Source organism: Juglans regia, chromosome 3 (genome assembly GCF_001411555.2).
Source record: "Juglans regia cultivar Chandler chromosome 3, Walnut 2.0, whole genome shotgun sequence".
Lineage (NCBI taxonomy): Eukaryota > Viridiplantae > Streptophyta > Magnoliopsida > Fagales > Juglandaceae > Juglans > Juglans regia.
The window spans coordinates 2,312,088-2,325,467 of record NC_049903.1 but is presented as its reverse complement, the minus strand read 5'-3'; the positions used below and the strand labels follow the sequence as shown (position 1 = coordinate 2,325,467).

The following is a 13,380-nucleotide window of genomic DNA, read 5'->3' as shown; positions in this document are numbered from 1 at the left end:
ACATAAATCCCACACCCTACACACCACTTAAAATATATGATTTTACTTTTTTATCCTTGTATTTCATATTGAATTGAAATATAAAATATAAGAATAAAAAAATAAAATCACATATTTTTAAATAGTGTGTAGAGATGTAAGACTTCTATGTAACACAACTCTTATACTATTAGTGTTCTTTTATCTTCTTTTTTAGCAGCAAGTTTGCTGGTTTCTACTACCTCTTCACTTATTCGAATACAAAACTGGCAATAAAGACGTTGCAAATTAATAATCAGTATCGATACAGCTCGATAACTTGTGGAATTACAGCAGCGTTTCATGAGTGTCATTTAATAGGATATTTTCGCACCTTAAAGCAGCAACATGATATTGTCCATTCCTATAAAGCCTTTTCGACTGCTTTCGCCATTCACTTTTGTATAATAGCCACGCCCAGCAACGATGAAAAACATCCAAGTAACTGAAAGGAAAAGAAACACAAATGCTAGATGCAACTTTTCCAGATGCCCAAAAGAAAGCACCACTCAAGAGGTGGCCGATAGTTTTGCATCCTAATCCAATATACAAATCAAATTTTCGGACCGTCTCTCCATACAGAATGGATCACAAGAGATACAAAATTATACAAAACAAGCTATTAATCAGCAGAGATACCTAACCCATATTTCACATTATTTCCTATACATGTTGTCCACTATTTCGATGGACAAAAAAAAATGTGAATTTGAGTCACTTATGATTCCGGGTATTGACTTTGCATTTCGCTACCAGACAGGAATATTTTATGTATGAAACAGTTTTCAGGGCCTACGGCTGGAAATTCATTGCTTAGGCAAAAAGAGAACAAGTGAAGATACCACCGCAATTCATTTGGTATGCAAATGATCTGTACTTGGCAGATCCATCTCATGAGATCGACATTCGGAGAGAAGAATAGATGCTTTCAATTCAAGGCATAATGAACTCGTTCAAGGAGTTGCACCACCTGAGTCACTGGGACAGGTGAAGGTAGATGTGGTTTCAAGCTTGATTTTACTGTTTCTGATGAACCAGGAGGCAACGACAATATAGCCTCTTGCTGGATGCTTGTGAGCTCCAAGAACTGAGTCAGCATGTCGCCATCAAGTATTTTCGGTACCCCAACCTGTCAGTCAATGAGAAAGGTGCGAACAAAAACAATAACATTAAGAGAGGAAGTCTATTAACTATATAATACTCCGGGCTCAAATTTCAAATCCGTTCAAGGTAAGATTACCATTCTAACACGTTACAATCCCCAAGAAGAAACTGAGCCCCAAACACTGGGTACAGCATGGAAGGAACAATAATGAAACTCACATAAATTTGACTATTAATGATTGACCTGAACACCTATCCTCCCCCACAGAACAAGCAAAAGTCATAGGGACAAGGAAGGGGAGGAGGAAGAGAAAAACAAGGACTCAGGGCAAAAGTATATATATTCGAAAGATTTCACATCCAGTTATTGAGAGAAAAAAAAGTGCCAAAACGTAATAAGTTTTTTTTTTTCAAGTAAAAGTGCCTAAACTAACTTAAAACCAGACGGTTCCCATTACAAACTAACAAGAGAAAAGCACAATCATTATTTCCTAGAAGTAACATCAAAATCAAGTTTCGACTTTTCTTACCGGATTTTCACGGCTACGGAAATCATTATGATCATTTCCCAGAACAGGAGCAGTCAATGGATGAACCACAAGTCTAGCTTGGACAGCTTCTAAGAGTTCATGTTCTTCCCTATATAATAAACATGACATTTGGAATTATAATAGCGAGTTGAGACTTTACCAACAAACCAAAAAGGCAATAAAGTGCAGTATCACAATGTCAACCACACTCCTTAGTAGTTATGGAAGAATTAGGGTCATATGCAAGTGCTTCCTTCCTCCCTTTTACTGCTGTACAACTAAGAAGTTCCATATCACATTTGCAACAGATAACGGGGAGTTGTGATATTTTGACTAAGCCCAGGGGCAGAGAGCAAACACCTAATGGGCCTTTACATGATAAATCTTGAGGTAGTAAACTGCTATTCCATACCAGTGCCGGCCAGTGAAACTATGTCCTTCCAATCTCTTAAGAGGACATTAATTAGATGATGCAGCTTTTAAGACTTCCTTATGACTATGAGGCAATGGACTCTCAAGACCGATGCATAGGGTTTATTTGGCCCAAAGATTTTTCTAAGTGGAAATGTTTCTGTGGTTGTTATATACCAAAGAAAAAAAATCAATCAGTTGTTAATATGGCCAGACAATAGACAATAGCAACTGCGGACATGATCATACCACACTGAAGCATGATGCTTCAAGCAACCCCAAGTTTTTGTCGACCATAAATTAGGCCGATGATGATGATTAGTACAGTCAATGTGTGGTCTCAGAAAGGGTACAATTTTATATTGCTAATAGTAATTTCTATCAAAAGATCTTGCAAGCAGCTACATGTCTGGTTTTAATATTTGACCCAAATCCGGTATAGGTATGAACCATGATATTCCTTAGTATATGATTTATGTAGGTAAAAAAAACCGGTGAAGGAATCAGCGCCTTAACCATCAATATGCTCCCAACATTCGTTACTACTTAAAAAGATTTGGAAACTTGATTTGTGAAACAAAGAATACCTGGATATAGGAATAAAGATTATTATGCTTCCTAATAGTGTACTGGCAATGATGGTGTTGTGCGACAAGTCAATACCATTCAGCACATCATCAGCTGGAAGCTTATATGAATATGATCCCTATAATAAAAACATTAGCAAACTCACAAGAGGCATTATCAAAATAGAAATGTGTAGAAAATAACCACTATAAAATTTTCTAAAAGAAAGCATTAGATCCAAACTCCAGAAGGAATGAAATAGCATATCAGATATTACCCATTATAAAAACAGAATATACACATCTATACCGGTCAAAGTTGTTACTAATTTGATTGGAAACCTTCCCCATCAATTATTGGTATCTTGTACCATTTGGTTGGAAACCACCTATTTGAATTGAATATATGATAAACAACACCCCCACTGCAAGAAAAAACCCAACTGTCCTCAACAACGCTGTAAACTCCTATGTCACGTCTTCAATTTAAAGAAGGAAAAAATTGTGCCCTAGCTTTTCTTCAGATAATGTCACACTTCTTGACAAATTTTTCTTGTGCTGTTCTTTAGGCAGTCAATTTTAATTGTATACCACCGTTCCACTCTGTATCAAACTATGTTGAGTCAGAACATAGACCATTGATACTTATCCCTATTCTCAAGAATCAGCTCATGGGTCATAATATATTTGAAACTAGTTTATTACTGTCTGTTAATCCATTATCAACCTCTGTAATTGATGATAAAAAACCTAACCCGATTGCTTGCAGGAGGGGGCTTGCCATGAAACTTAATTCAAGGAGGCTGTAAATCTATGATTTTGTTTATAGGTCAGTGTAAATCTATGCAGTATAAACTCATGAAACAAACCAAGAAAAAATTTATTCATAATACTACTGTCCCATTTGACCTAACAACCCAGTCCTGCCCTCGGACATCCTTCAGAATCACACCGAAACTTCTCCAAAGATTTAACAATCTTTTGAGGCTTGTTAAACACATCTCTAAGTGTTCTGCATCGCATAATATCATCCAGGACAGAAACCCAAAAAAGTATTAAGCAAACAATATTAGATTGCATACAATAAAAAGCCATTGCAGCCTGCAATAACATGAATACCACAAGAGAGTACCTTCCTGATGCTCATGGCTATCTCACCCATATAATAAGCAGCGCACAGTGTCAAGTTACATTCTGGACTTGCATTATCTGTGACAGAGCAATAATAATGCCAAAACTTAGCATCTAGCCACACCAGAAAATGACCAACGGGACAACTAAGCCAATAACATAACAATAATGAGGCCAGCATATGCTTTTGGGAAGACATTACTCCGATAAAAACATTGGTCATATTAATATTCCACACTAGAGGAAGCAAATACCCCTGGCCAGACTGCAAGCTTTATGTGAATATGAATTAGGTGTGGTAAGCTTTCCTCTCAAGCTGAGTAGAGAAATTACAAACAATATCTGTTTGTAATTTTTCAGTATAAGGTCCCGTAGGCTGTAATTAGGTACTTCTCTCTTGTATACTATCTGTGTACTTGGGCTTTGCCTAATTATGAGGATCAATCAATTTTCTTGTAAAAAAAAAAATAATAACAATAATAATAATTACGACTTGAAAGTGCCATACATGCAATCACTGCGTGTTCCCATTTTTCAAACACGTGGAATGCAAGGGGAGACAGAACCTAAAGCTTTACAAACTAAAAGCATGGCTCAGTCTAAAACTTTTTTTTTTTTTATAAGTAATAATCTTTATTGATGTGAATGAAATTAGGCTCAGTCTAAAACTTACTTTCTAATTGATCTGAACATGACAAAACAGCGATACTCCCCTTCCGATCTGAAACAACAGCTGTGTCAACATCCATAAGAATACAATCAGCAACTAACCTCTGTGATGGATCACAGTACAGTTGCTCCAGTTTTTTGGAATCCTAACATGTAAGAAAGCAAAGCAGGCAGAGTCAGGGCCAATAACAGAAGCGATAGGCCATATACTGTAAGTTCAAGAATACAGATTTTATTTTTATATGTAATAAGAAGATTTTATTGCCAAGTAGACATAGTCCAAGTACATAGGAAATATACAAGAGAAAACACCTAATACAAGCTAGGAACTAGAATAGGCTACTAGCAATCATGAAGATTTTCTCCATTCAATACAGATTAAAAGTTTATTTTACAAAAACTATGGTAAGGAGGCAAATAAAGGGAACACATTTACAGATGATTTCATCTTTGTTTTGAAAAAAGGCCTAACCAGTCTCAAACAAAAATTATAGATAAAAATAACTGCCATTACCACTTACCTCATGGTAAGAATAGAAAAGAACACCATCACGGCAATCACCAACAGATATTCTAGTAAAATATGAAGTCAAAGTTGTTATCATAAAGCGTGTCCTTCCTCCAGCAAACCTTTTCATCCTCTGAGGATTGTCACTCGGAAAACCACATACATAAAACTGAAGAAAGCAACATCTCAGTCAGCAAATGGGATTTTTTATATAGGTAAACCAAACATCATAAAAAAACATTCAGACAAAAAAAATCAGCAAATGGAAAATACATAGACCTCATTGATTCTAGCATCATAAAAGCATACCTTCAGATCTTTTGCTAACCAAACTGAATGAAAGAAAGGGAAAAAATATATACTAACAGACAACGAAACAAGAAAAGAATTTCACAACTTACACTATTACCAGCAGATGCCAAGAAGTAACGATCAAGATAAGAACATATTGCAAGGACCATTCCAGGCCAGGTAGTTGAATAAGCTAATCGCAATTGCCATGCCTCAGTCTCTTCAAGTTTGACTCCATCACAGCTAGTATCATCTGGGCTGCTGCAGAGACTACTGCTTGATAGCTGTTCGGTGGCATATCCAACAATTTCGCGAAATGGCGAAGTTCGTTGAGAAGCGGATCCTGCCTTTGAGCAGAATGTTATTGAACCAGTATCTGAATTTTGCACATGTTCAAGGCAGAGGACAATAAGACGGCCTTTGGTACTGTGAAAGAAATTTTCAGTCAAAACATGATTATGGAACTTATATGATGTGATGTCTTATTATAAATTTCCAACCAACCTAGACATATTGGCAGAAAGCCCACCAGGATTTTTACAGAGAAAACTTAAGCAGTTAAATAATAAAAGAAACAGAAACCTCAATCAATTAAGATTGTGACCAAGTGGAGCAATGAAGCAATGGAACAGATTACCTCACAGCTTCACCACTGGGCATTATGGCTGGACCAGAAGATAGACTAGTCCCAACCACCAGGACCTGTTCAATTCCAACCCTCACTAACTCCATGGATTTTGCTGTTTCTCCAAGTTCAAGTTTAAAAGATGATAGGACCACCCCACTAAGGGGATCCACACAACAAATGTCGGATGAACATGTATCATTGCTCAATTCGGTTCTCATTACAAGCAATAGCCTGCTTTCACTATGATATAGGACCTTCCGTGGAGTGCCTCCGATATGAAATTTCTGCACATTAAGCCTCTTACTGTGCACCATCTCAACCTAGAGAGTCATGTATCAAGATCATAAATGTAAGCATCTTCCATGGAGACTAGGAGTGAACAAAATATTCAAAAACAAAACATCGATTAGCACTTAGTTGACACGTATTCAAATGAGGGGAGGATTAGAAGGAAGTACAAATGAAAGAAAGAAAAAGAAGTAACATGGCCCATCCCATTAGTTTTTTTTGTTGTTGCTTCACATATTAAAACCAAGAGCAACTTTCCATTATTTGTAAAATCAATGGGACAATCAGCCGATATCAACTTTCGGAATTGGAATGATTTAGGTTCTACCATATTAAGAACATGCATCTCAACAAAGTCAAATAGCTTTTTTTCTTTTTGGTGGGGAGGGCGGGGGGGACTTATGAGAGAGAGAGAGAGAGAGAGAGAGGTTTAAGGGCATAATTAAAATGAGGAGCTCTGACACTCCAGATTTTATCCAAGAATTCATTCCAACAACATTAACTAGCCTTTCTTTAAGTTGCATTATTCCACCAACTCGCCCCACATATTGTGTTGTAGAGTAACCCGATGAAATCAGATATATATCCCTTCTTTTCTTTCTTATACCATTTTTCAACTTTGTCAAAATAGATTCGTACATAGAACCTATTGAGGCAGTCACTGGCATTACTCACTTCATCTATTAGCACAAAACACCATTCAAAGTTCAAATTTAAATCCTATGGCCCCATGAAACCCAACAATAAAAAATATCATTTTTTAATGCATAAGTAAAACTAATTGGCCATTATCAGTTTCATAGTAGAAGACACTTTTCTACCATCATGGATAGGCATTTCCCGAAACCCAGAGTCTAAAAGAAAAGCCTCAATAAAAGCAATCTTTTGACAAGTCTAAAAACGAGAGAGGATATAAAAATTCAAATTTTAATGAATAAACAGACTAAAAATACTAAACAAATGAACAGAATTATTCAAATAAATTTCACATGCTACTTGTTAATATTTTCCTGATATACTTGCCCTAAATGAAAACATAGTTTTTGATAATCTAAAAAAGAATAACCTTATGAAAGTCAGGTAACTGAAGGTATGAATTCATAGAAAAGAGTTCTCACCAAATGTAGACTGTTCTCAGCAACAAATAAGATTCCTTTAGGACATTCAACAGAACAAACAGGGGTCACATGTGTTGAAGGTTGAAATGAGATAGACGTATAAGAGAGGCCATGCCTTGCAGTATGCAACAACCACGGTCTGTCACTGAGAGCAATTAAATCAGCATCAAGTGAATCACTCATGGGAACCAGGAATACAGGAGTAATGCCAATGCGACGAATGGCAATCAACTGAAGATTGACAGGATAGTCATCTGTCTTCTCAAAAAGGTTAGCTTCACCCAGCTGTGGGCTAAAAGAAGTTGGTACTATTTTACTTGACAAAGCAGCATCTGTATTTACTAAAGAGTCGCTGATAGGTTGGTATATAGGTAATTCTGATGAGGTCATTTTGGAGGCATCAGGCCACTCAAACCGAAGCAGCATTCCATTCCTCAAACCAGACACTATATAAAGCCTATCGACCAATACAAGCCTTACATCTTGAGGAATGCAGCCACCTATAGCAGTTCCCATGGTATTTGATAATGAAATCATCCCTGAAGCAAGCACTCTTAGGCCTTGATCTGGTAAAAAGGACAAAATTTCCAGTGAAGGCCTGTGCGTCCCAACAGCAAAAGTTCTACTGATGTCAACTCCAACTGGAAAAGCATCCACACGGCTCTTAACCCAATTGACAGAAGAACTTGATTGTTTTTTCTCAAAATGCTTTTGAGGTATGGAAATGCATGATAACTCATTTTGCAATCTCAGATGTTGCATTTCATATATTTCGTAATGGTAAGCTGATAGCAACCTGATCCCAAGTATGCATAAAAAACATGGATTAGAGGTGGAAACGACTATCATGTTATGCCCAACTGCCCCCAAGCTAATACTTAAATTGTCTGGGAACCAAGATGTGCAAACTGGAGAGGACAAAGGAACACCCTCAGAATGAGCAACCTTGGTGGGTAAACAAAGCCTAACAGCATTTTGGTGAATCTGGACAAGCAAACCATTGCTTACAAGGCCACATGCCAAAGTACAGACATCGGGCTGGAAACCAACTGAATCAGTCACATCGGTAAAACTTAAGCCAACCGATAGAACTCGGGTCTCTTCAACAAATGATAGCACAAGAAAGGCATGATAAGAATCAGTAACGTTCATTCGAACTGTCCACGTACCAGTTATACCTTGATAAATAGGAGCAGTCTTCAACAGTTTTTCTACACTGATACCACTACGAATAATCCTTAATGACCCTTCTGGTGCAACTCCACAGCTGGCAAACATTTGATCATGTTTCTCGTCATGGTAATCCACAACTGACATATCCAATATAGGTGCAATGTTTTGTATAGGACTTGTGTAATGCAGTCCTCCATTCTCCAGGGCGAGGACCATCCCATCCCCCATCTCCACAAGTGCAGCCAGGTATCCACCTTGAACCCACAAAAGTGCCTTGCACGCAAGACCTTTATAAAGACATTCTGATAGATTAACTCTAGGGCCATCAGAATCAAAAAAAAATTCAATCATGAAAAATTCTCCCGTGTCTACACAGAAAATCAATCTTGGGATTTTATGAATTTCTGGTTCCCAACTCCAGGAGCAAACGTGTTTGTTAGCTGAACTAACATTGCCATTGTCACCATCTATACACATAGGATCGCAGTCCTTCAGCTCTAGCAAAGATGCAGCAACATTGAATAAACCTTCATCGTCAACATCATGTACTCTACATGATTCTTCAGCCAAATTAGGCTCATACACTGAATTAGGTAAAAAATTTAAGCTCGTTCGATAAACACAACAGGGATTCTGAGCATCTCTAAGATCCATTAAGAGAGCATCACCAACCCTGAACAGAAAGGCAAATCCATAACTGTATGGAACTTCAACAATATTATGCGCCAAGGGTCCAGCTTCACGACAATGAGAGATAACAAATACAGAACATTCTCTCATATTCCATCCCAATAACAGCAGTTCATTCATGACTTCTCCCCGCCTGCAGTCCAAATGTTTTTAGTTTGATTTATAATTTTCCTCAGGATGGGAATAGATTATAACTCTCCTCATACAGTCACATAAACAATGAGCAACAAGACTATATTCCCCTATAACACATACTCAATTCATACCTATTTAGAAGAATGGCAAGCACAGGATTATGCTCCTTACTCGGTTGATTAGGATCTTGTGAAATAAAGCACATGCTCCATATGGTACCACGTATAGAGTTTTTCTGGATGCTTCTGCCAATACTTCCATCTCCTTCATGTTCAGGAGGGTAAATTATTCTCTGAATTTGTGGGACAACAAAAAATTTCAGTTATCCCCATGAAATGCTCATTTCACCAGAATAAACGACAAATTTAATACAATGCTCCCTCCATTCCAAAATATACTAAACATATCCCTAGTGGATACCCCCAAGAAACTTTTATAATGTCAATGAATATTTTTTTTATAATTTCTACGGTACACGTTGGCCACCACATCTATTACATAAAATATGAAAAACCTTTACACCTCCCAATGAAAAATTATAGAGATCACAGAAAACTTCATAATATTAAGCTGGTGGGGAAAAGTTAAATACTAGTTCCAGAAACTCTCTTTTCAAAATACACAAGAAGGTAGTTTCATTTACAGTTTTCTTTTAATAGAAAGACAAATCACTTCATAACATGTGAGTTAGAATATTTTTAACCTCATCAATGATATCACTCCCATTTGACATCGAAATGGAAAACAGAGCCAAGCGATCTTCATAAGCACTAGCAGCAATGAAACAGCCACTGTAAAGAAAAAAAATATCTCATAGAAATTAGAGCTTAGGCAAATCCTTAAGTGTATGGATCCTTTTCCTTTTCTTCCAAAATTCAAGGGACGAGAAAGGAAAATGCAAAAATATGCAAAAGGAAGTTTGAGCCCTCTTTCCAAACAAGAATTAGTATCTACCTGATATCAGCTAAATTAGCGTTCAAAAGAATAAGCATGTGCATATTATAATCCTAAATAAAATAAGATGCATTTTTTTCTCCTTTCTTTCTACCCTTTAAGACAATACTGGCGTAAGCAACTTTAAGCTTGCTATTCATATAGCCCAATTGGCATTTTTGAGAATCATCCTTGTGTACTTTCATCACATTGCTTAATCAAAATAAGAGTTCTATCTTTATGTAATCAACATAGGCAGCTACTCGAGTTTTTTATCATCCAAAAGCATACATGTACAGACCTATGCCTAGCTTCATAGAGATTTCCCATAAAATATAAATAACACCAGAAAATTTTTGGCATGACATATGGTGTGGAGATAGCGCCCTCAAGGACGCATTCCCTACAGTGTTCAAGATTGCACGGGAGAAAGAAGCATCAACGGCAGACCTTATGGAGATGTCTGGTGACTTGGTCCAATGGAATGTGAGTTTCACTAGGGCGGCCCAAGATTCGGAAGTTAGTAGCTTTGCAGATTTTTTCAGACTCTTGTACTCCGAGACCAAGTACTCAAGGAACTGACACTTTGTGGTGGGTACTTGCTAGAAAAGGTATATTTTCAATTAGTTCTTTCTATAAGTCCCTCGCTCAACCGCATAACAATCATTGGGATAAATAAGGATTTGGAGAAATAAGGCTCCTCCTATGGCGGCCTTTTTTGCTTTGACAACTTCTCTAGGAAAGATTCTAATAGTGGATAATTTACAAAAACGCAAGGTGAATATATTGGACTGGTGCTGCATGTTCAAAAAAAGCGGAGAGACTGTGGATCATCTTCTACTGCATTGCGAGGTTGCTAGAACATTATGGGAAGATGTTTTCATACTGTTAGAGCTAGCCTAGGTTATGCCTGCCACAGTGGTTTGAGTTTTTGGCCAGTTGAACAAACCTAAGCAATATTCCACAGATCACAGCTGTGGAAGATGGTTCCTATCTGTATTTTGTGGTGCTTATGGTAGCAGTGTAATCACATGACATTCGAAGACAAAGAGCGCTCTCTTGAGGAGATTAGATTACTTTTTGTTATAACTTTATTTTTATGGGCCAAAGCTGTTGACTTCAACAGCTTGGGTTTTCATGATTTTCTTGTTTCCATTTCTTCATCCTAGATAGGTGTTACTTATTGTATACCTTCTTGTGTATTTGGGCTATGCCTATTGTTATTAATACAATTGTTTACTTATCAAAAATAATAATTGGACTACCCTAAGAGCTTCAAATCCCGAATCAAGACTTCAGTCGATTCAACAAAAGGGGGAAAGAAATTAAATTTTAATTCAAATTTTACGATAAAATTAAGTTTACACGGCACATTGGCTTGAATAATGCAGGTTGATCATAAAAAAATAAAAATAAAATAAGTTTTTATAATTTTAAACTTGGAAAAAAAAAATCATTTCCTACTTGTCTAACTACAAAAGTGGCTTACCTGGTATTAACAGCCAGCATTCTTCCAAGCTGATGCCTTGAGTTTCCAGGATTGGAAAGTTGAACATGTGTTAGCGGGAAAAACCTATGTCAACACCATTATACAGTAACAAAGCTTAGAAAGAAGTGACCTGGCCTAAAAACTCAAACCATGAAATTACAAAGCCCTTTGTTTCTTTCACTATAAAAGAATTAACTTGGGAAGAAAATATAAAAAAAAACCTGTGCATCTCATTGCAGAATGTGAGAAATGAGAGCTTCCCCGAATCAGAAATAACAACCAATAGGTCTTTACCTATCATCTACAAAAGAAAAGGATAAAAAAAGTATTATGGCCATAAGAAAATCCTTTAATCACATAAACTTATATGCATTCATATTTAACTAATCTCCTCATAAAAGAAAATGTTCTTAGAATATGTATTTCAACAATAGGAAATAAGCTAACTTTTCATGATCGGTCAAATAAGCTAACTGACCTGTGGGTTTCGTACATGGAACTTCTCATTCCAGGGTAGGATGGCAATATCTTTAATTGTGCCAAATACAGGCTGCTCACATACAGATTGTACAATTCCATCTTCACCAATTATTACCAACTCTATTGATGTCTCCTGAACAAAATGTCACCAATAAATCAGCGGTGGATTAAGCTAGCAAGGTGTAACAAAAAAGTGGAGCCCAATACCAGCTATCATGTCATAAAACAAAGATGGATTGAAGAAAAAAGATCATGCCATATCTGAGCATACTCTCGTTTATCACTGGGAAGATTGAGGAACCTATTGGTCAGGTGACACTACACGAAGGTAAACCACAGAGACTTTTATTACCACAATTATTTGGAAATCCCAAGTGAAAATATCGACTAAAGAAACACAACTTTTATATTCAGTCCCAAAAAAATCATTTCTATTGAAAAGGAATATGTCATTGGTAAGATGTGTCAGATCATAACCTACCAAATTTTGTTTTGTAAATTCCTGTATTTTAATGAGAAATGATATAGGATGTAAATCGCTCTTATTGGTGTGATAAAACGTTGTGTTTATCACTGCTTATTCTACTCTATAACGCGGTTTGAAAAGCGCATGGTTCCTACAACATTTTGCATATATAGTGAAATAAACGTAATGCGTATAAGAAAAAATTATTAATTAAAACCCAAATGAGCAATAGCCAATGTCTAACTGCAAGCAATTTGTTTCAAAACATCCGAGAAGGAACAATTACAAAATTTCAAGTAAAAAATAAAGAAATGACCTTGCCGAAAACGACGTCGAGGTAGGTTGGGGAGCGGATATGACCGTAGAGGACTTGGAGGACCACACTTCCTTTGAGGACGCACTTTGCGAGGTAGTGAGTGCTGCTACTAGATGCGGGTGAAGACGACCGGGACTTGGCGGAGGAACACTCTTCCTCTGAAACAGCCATGGACGATTAGTTTGAACAATGAGAGTGCTAGGTTTTCTGTTGGTTTCTGGGAAAAGACATTATTTAAGCTAGGGCTGTTCGAAGCTCTACAATACAAGTAATGCGTCCAGGTGGCCATACCGACGTCACAGCTACGCAGGTTGAGATGTTAATCCCATACCCTTTTCGGCTTGTCTTTGGTTGTAAGACTGGCCGCATTCAGGGTAGGTTTGGGGGGTGAGATGAGAATTTTGTGTTTTATTTTGAAGTATAAAATATTAAATTT

The 13,380-nt window shown here is 37.0% G+C and overlaps 1 protein-coding gene across 1 annotated transcript; it reads right to left on the bottom strand.

Annotated features, from left to right (window-relative positions):
• Positions 1-488: 488 nt before the first annotated feature.
• Positions 489-13,183, bottom strand: LOC109011914 (splicing factor 3B subunit 3). The gene is made up of 15 exons (XM_018993303.2): positions 12,945-13,183; positions 12,161-12,295; positions 11,904-11,983; positions 11,683-11,766; positions 9,964-10,051; positions 9,392-9,552; positions 7,263-9,258; positions 5,866-6,176; positions 5,339-5,654; positions 4,951-5,106; positions 4,434-4,575; positions 3,762-3,838; positions 2,651-2,769; positions 1,653-1,761; positions 489-1,147 (listed from the first exon to the last, which is right to left on the bottom strand). The coding sequence occupies exons 1-15, from the start codon at positions 13,113-13,115 to the stop codon at positions 947-949; spliced, it is 4,146 nt and encodes a 1,381-aa protein (XP_018848848.1). The 5' UTR covers positions 13,116-13,183; the 3' UTR covers positions 489-946.
• Positions 13,184-13,380: the final 197 nt, after the last annotated feature.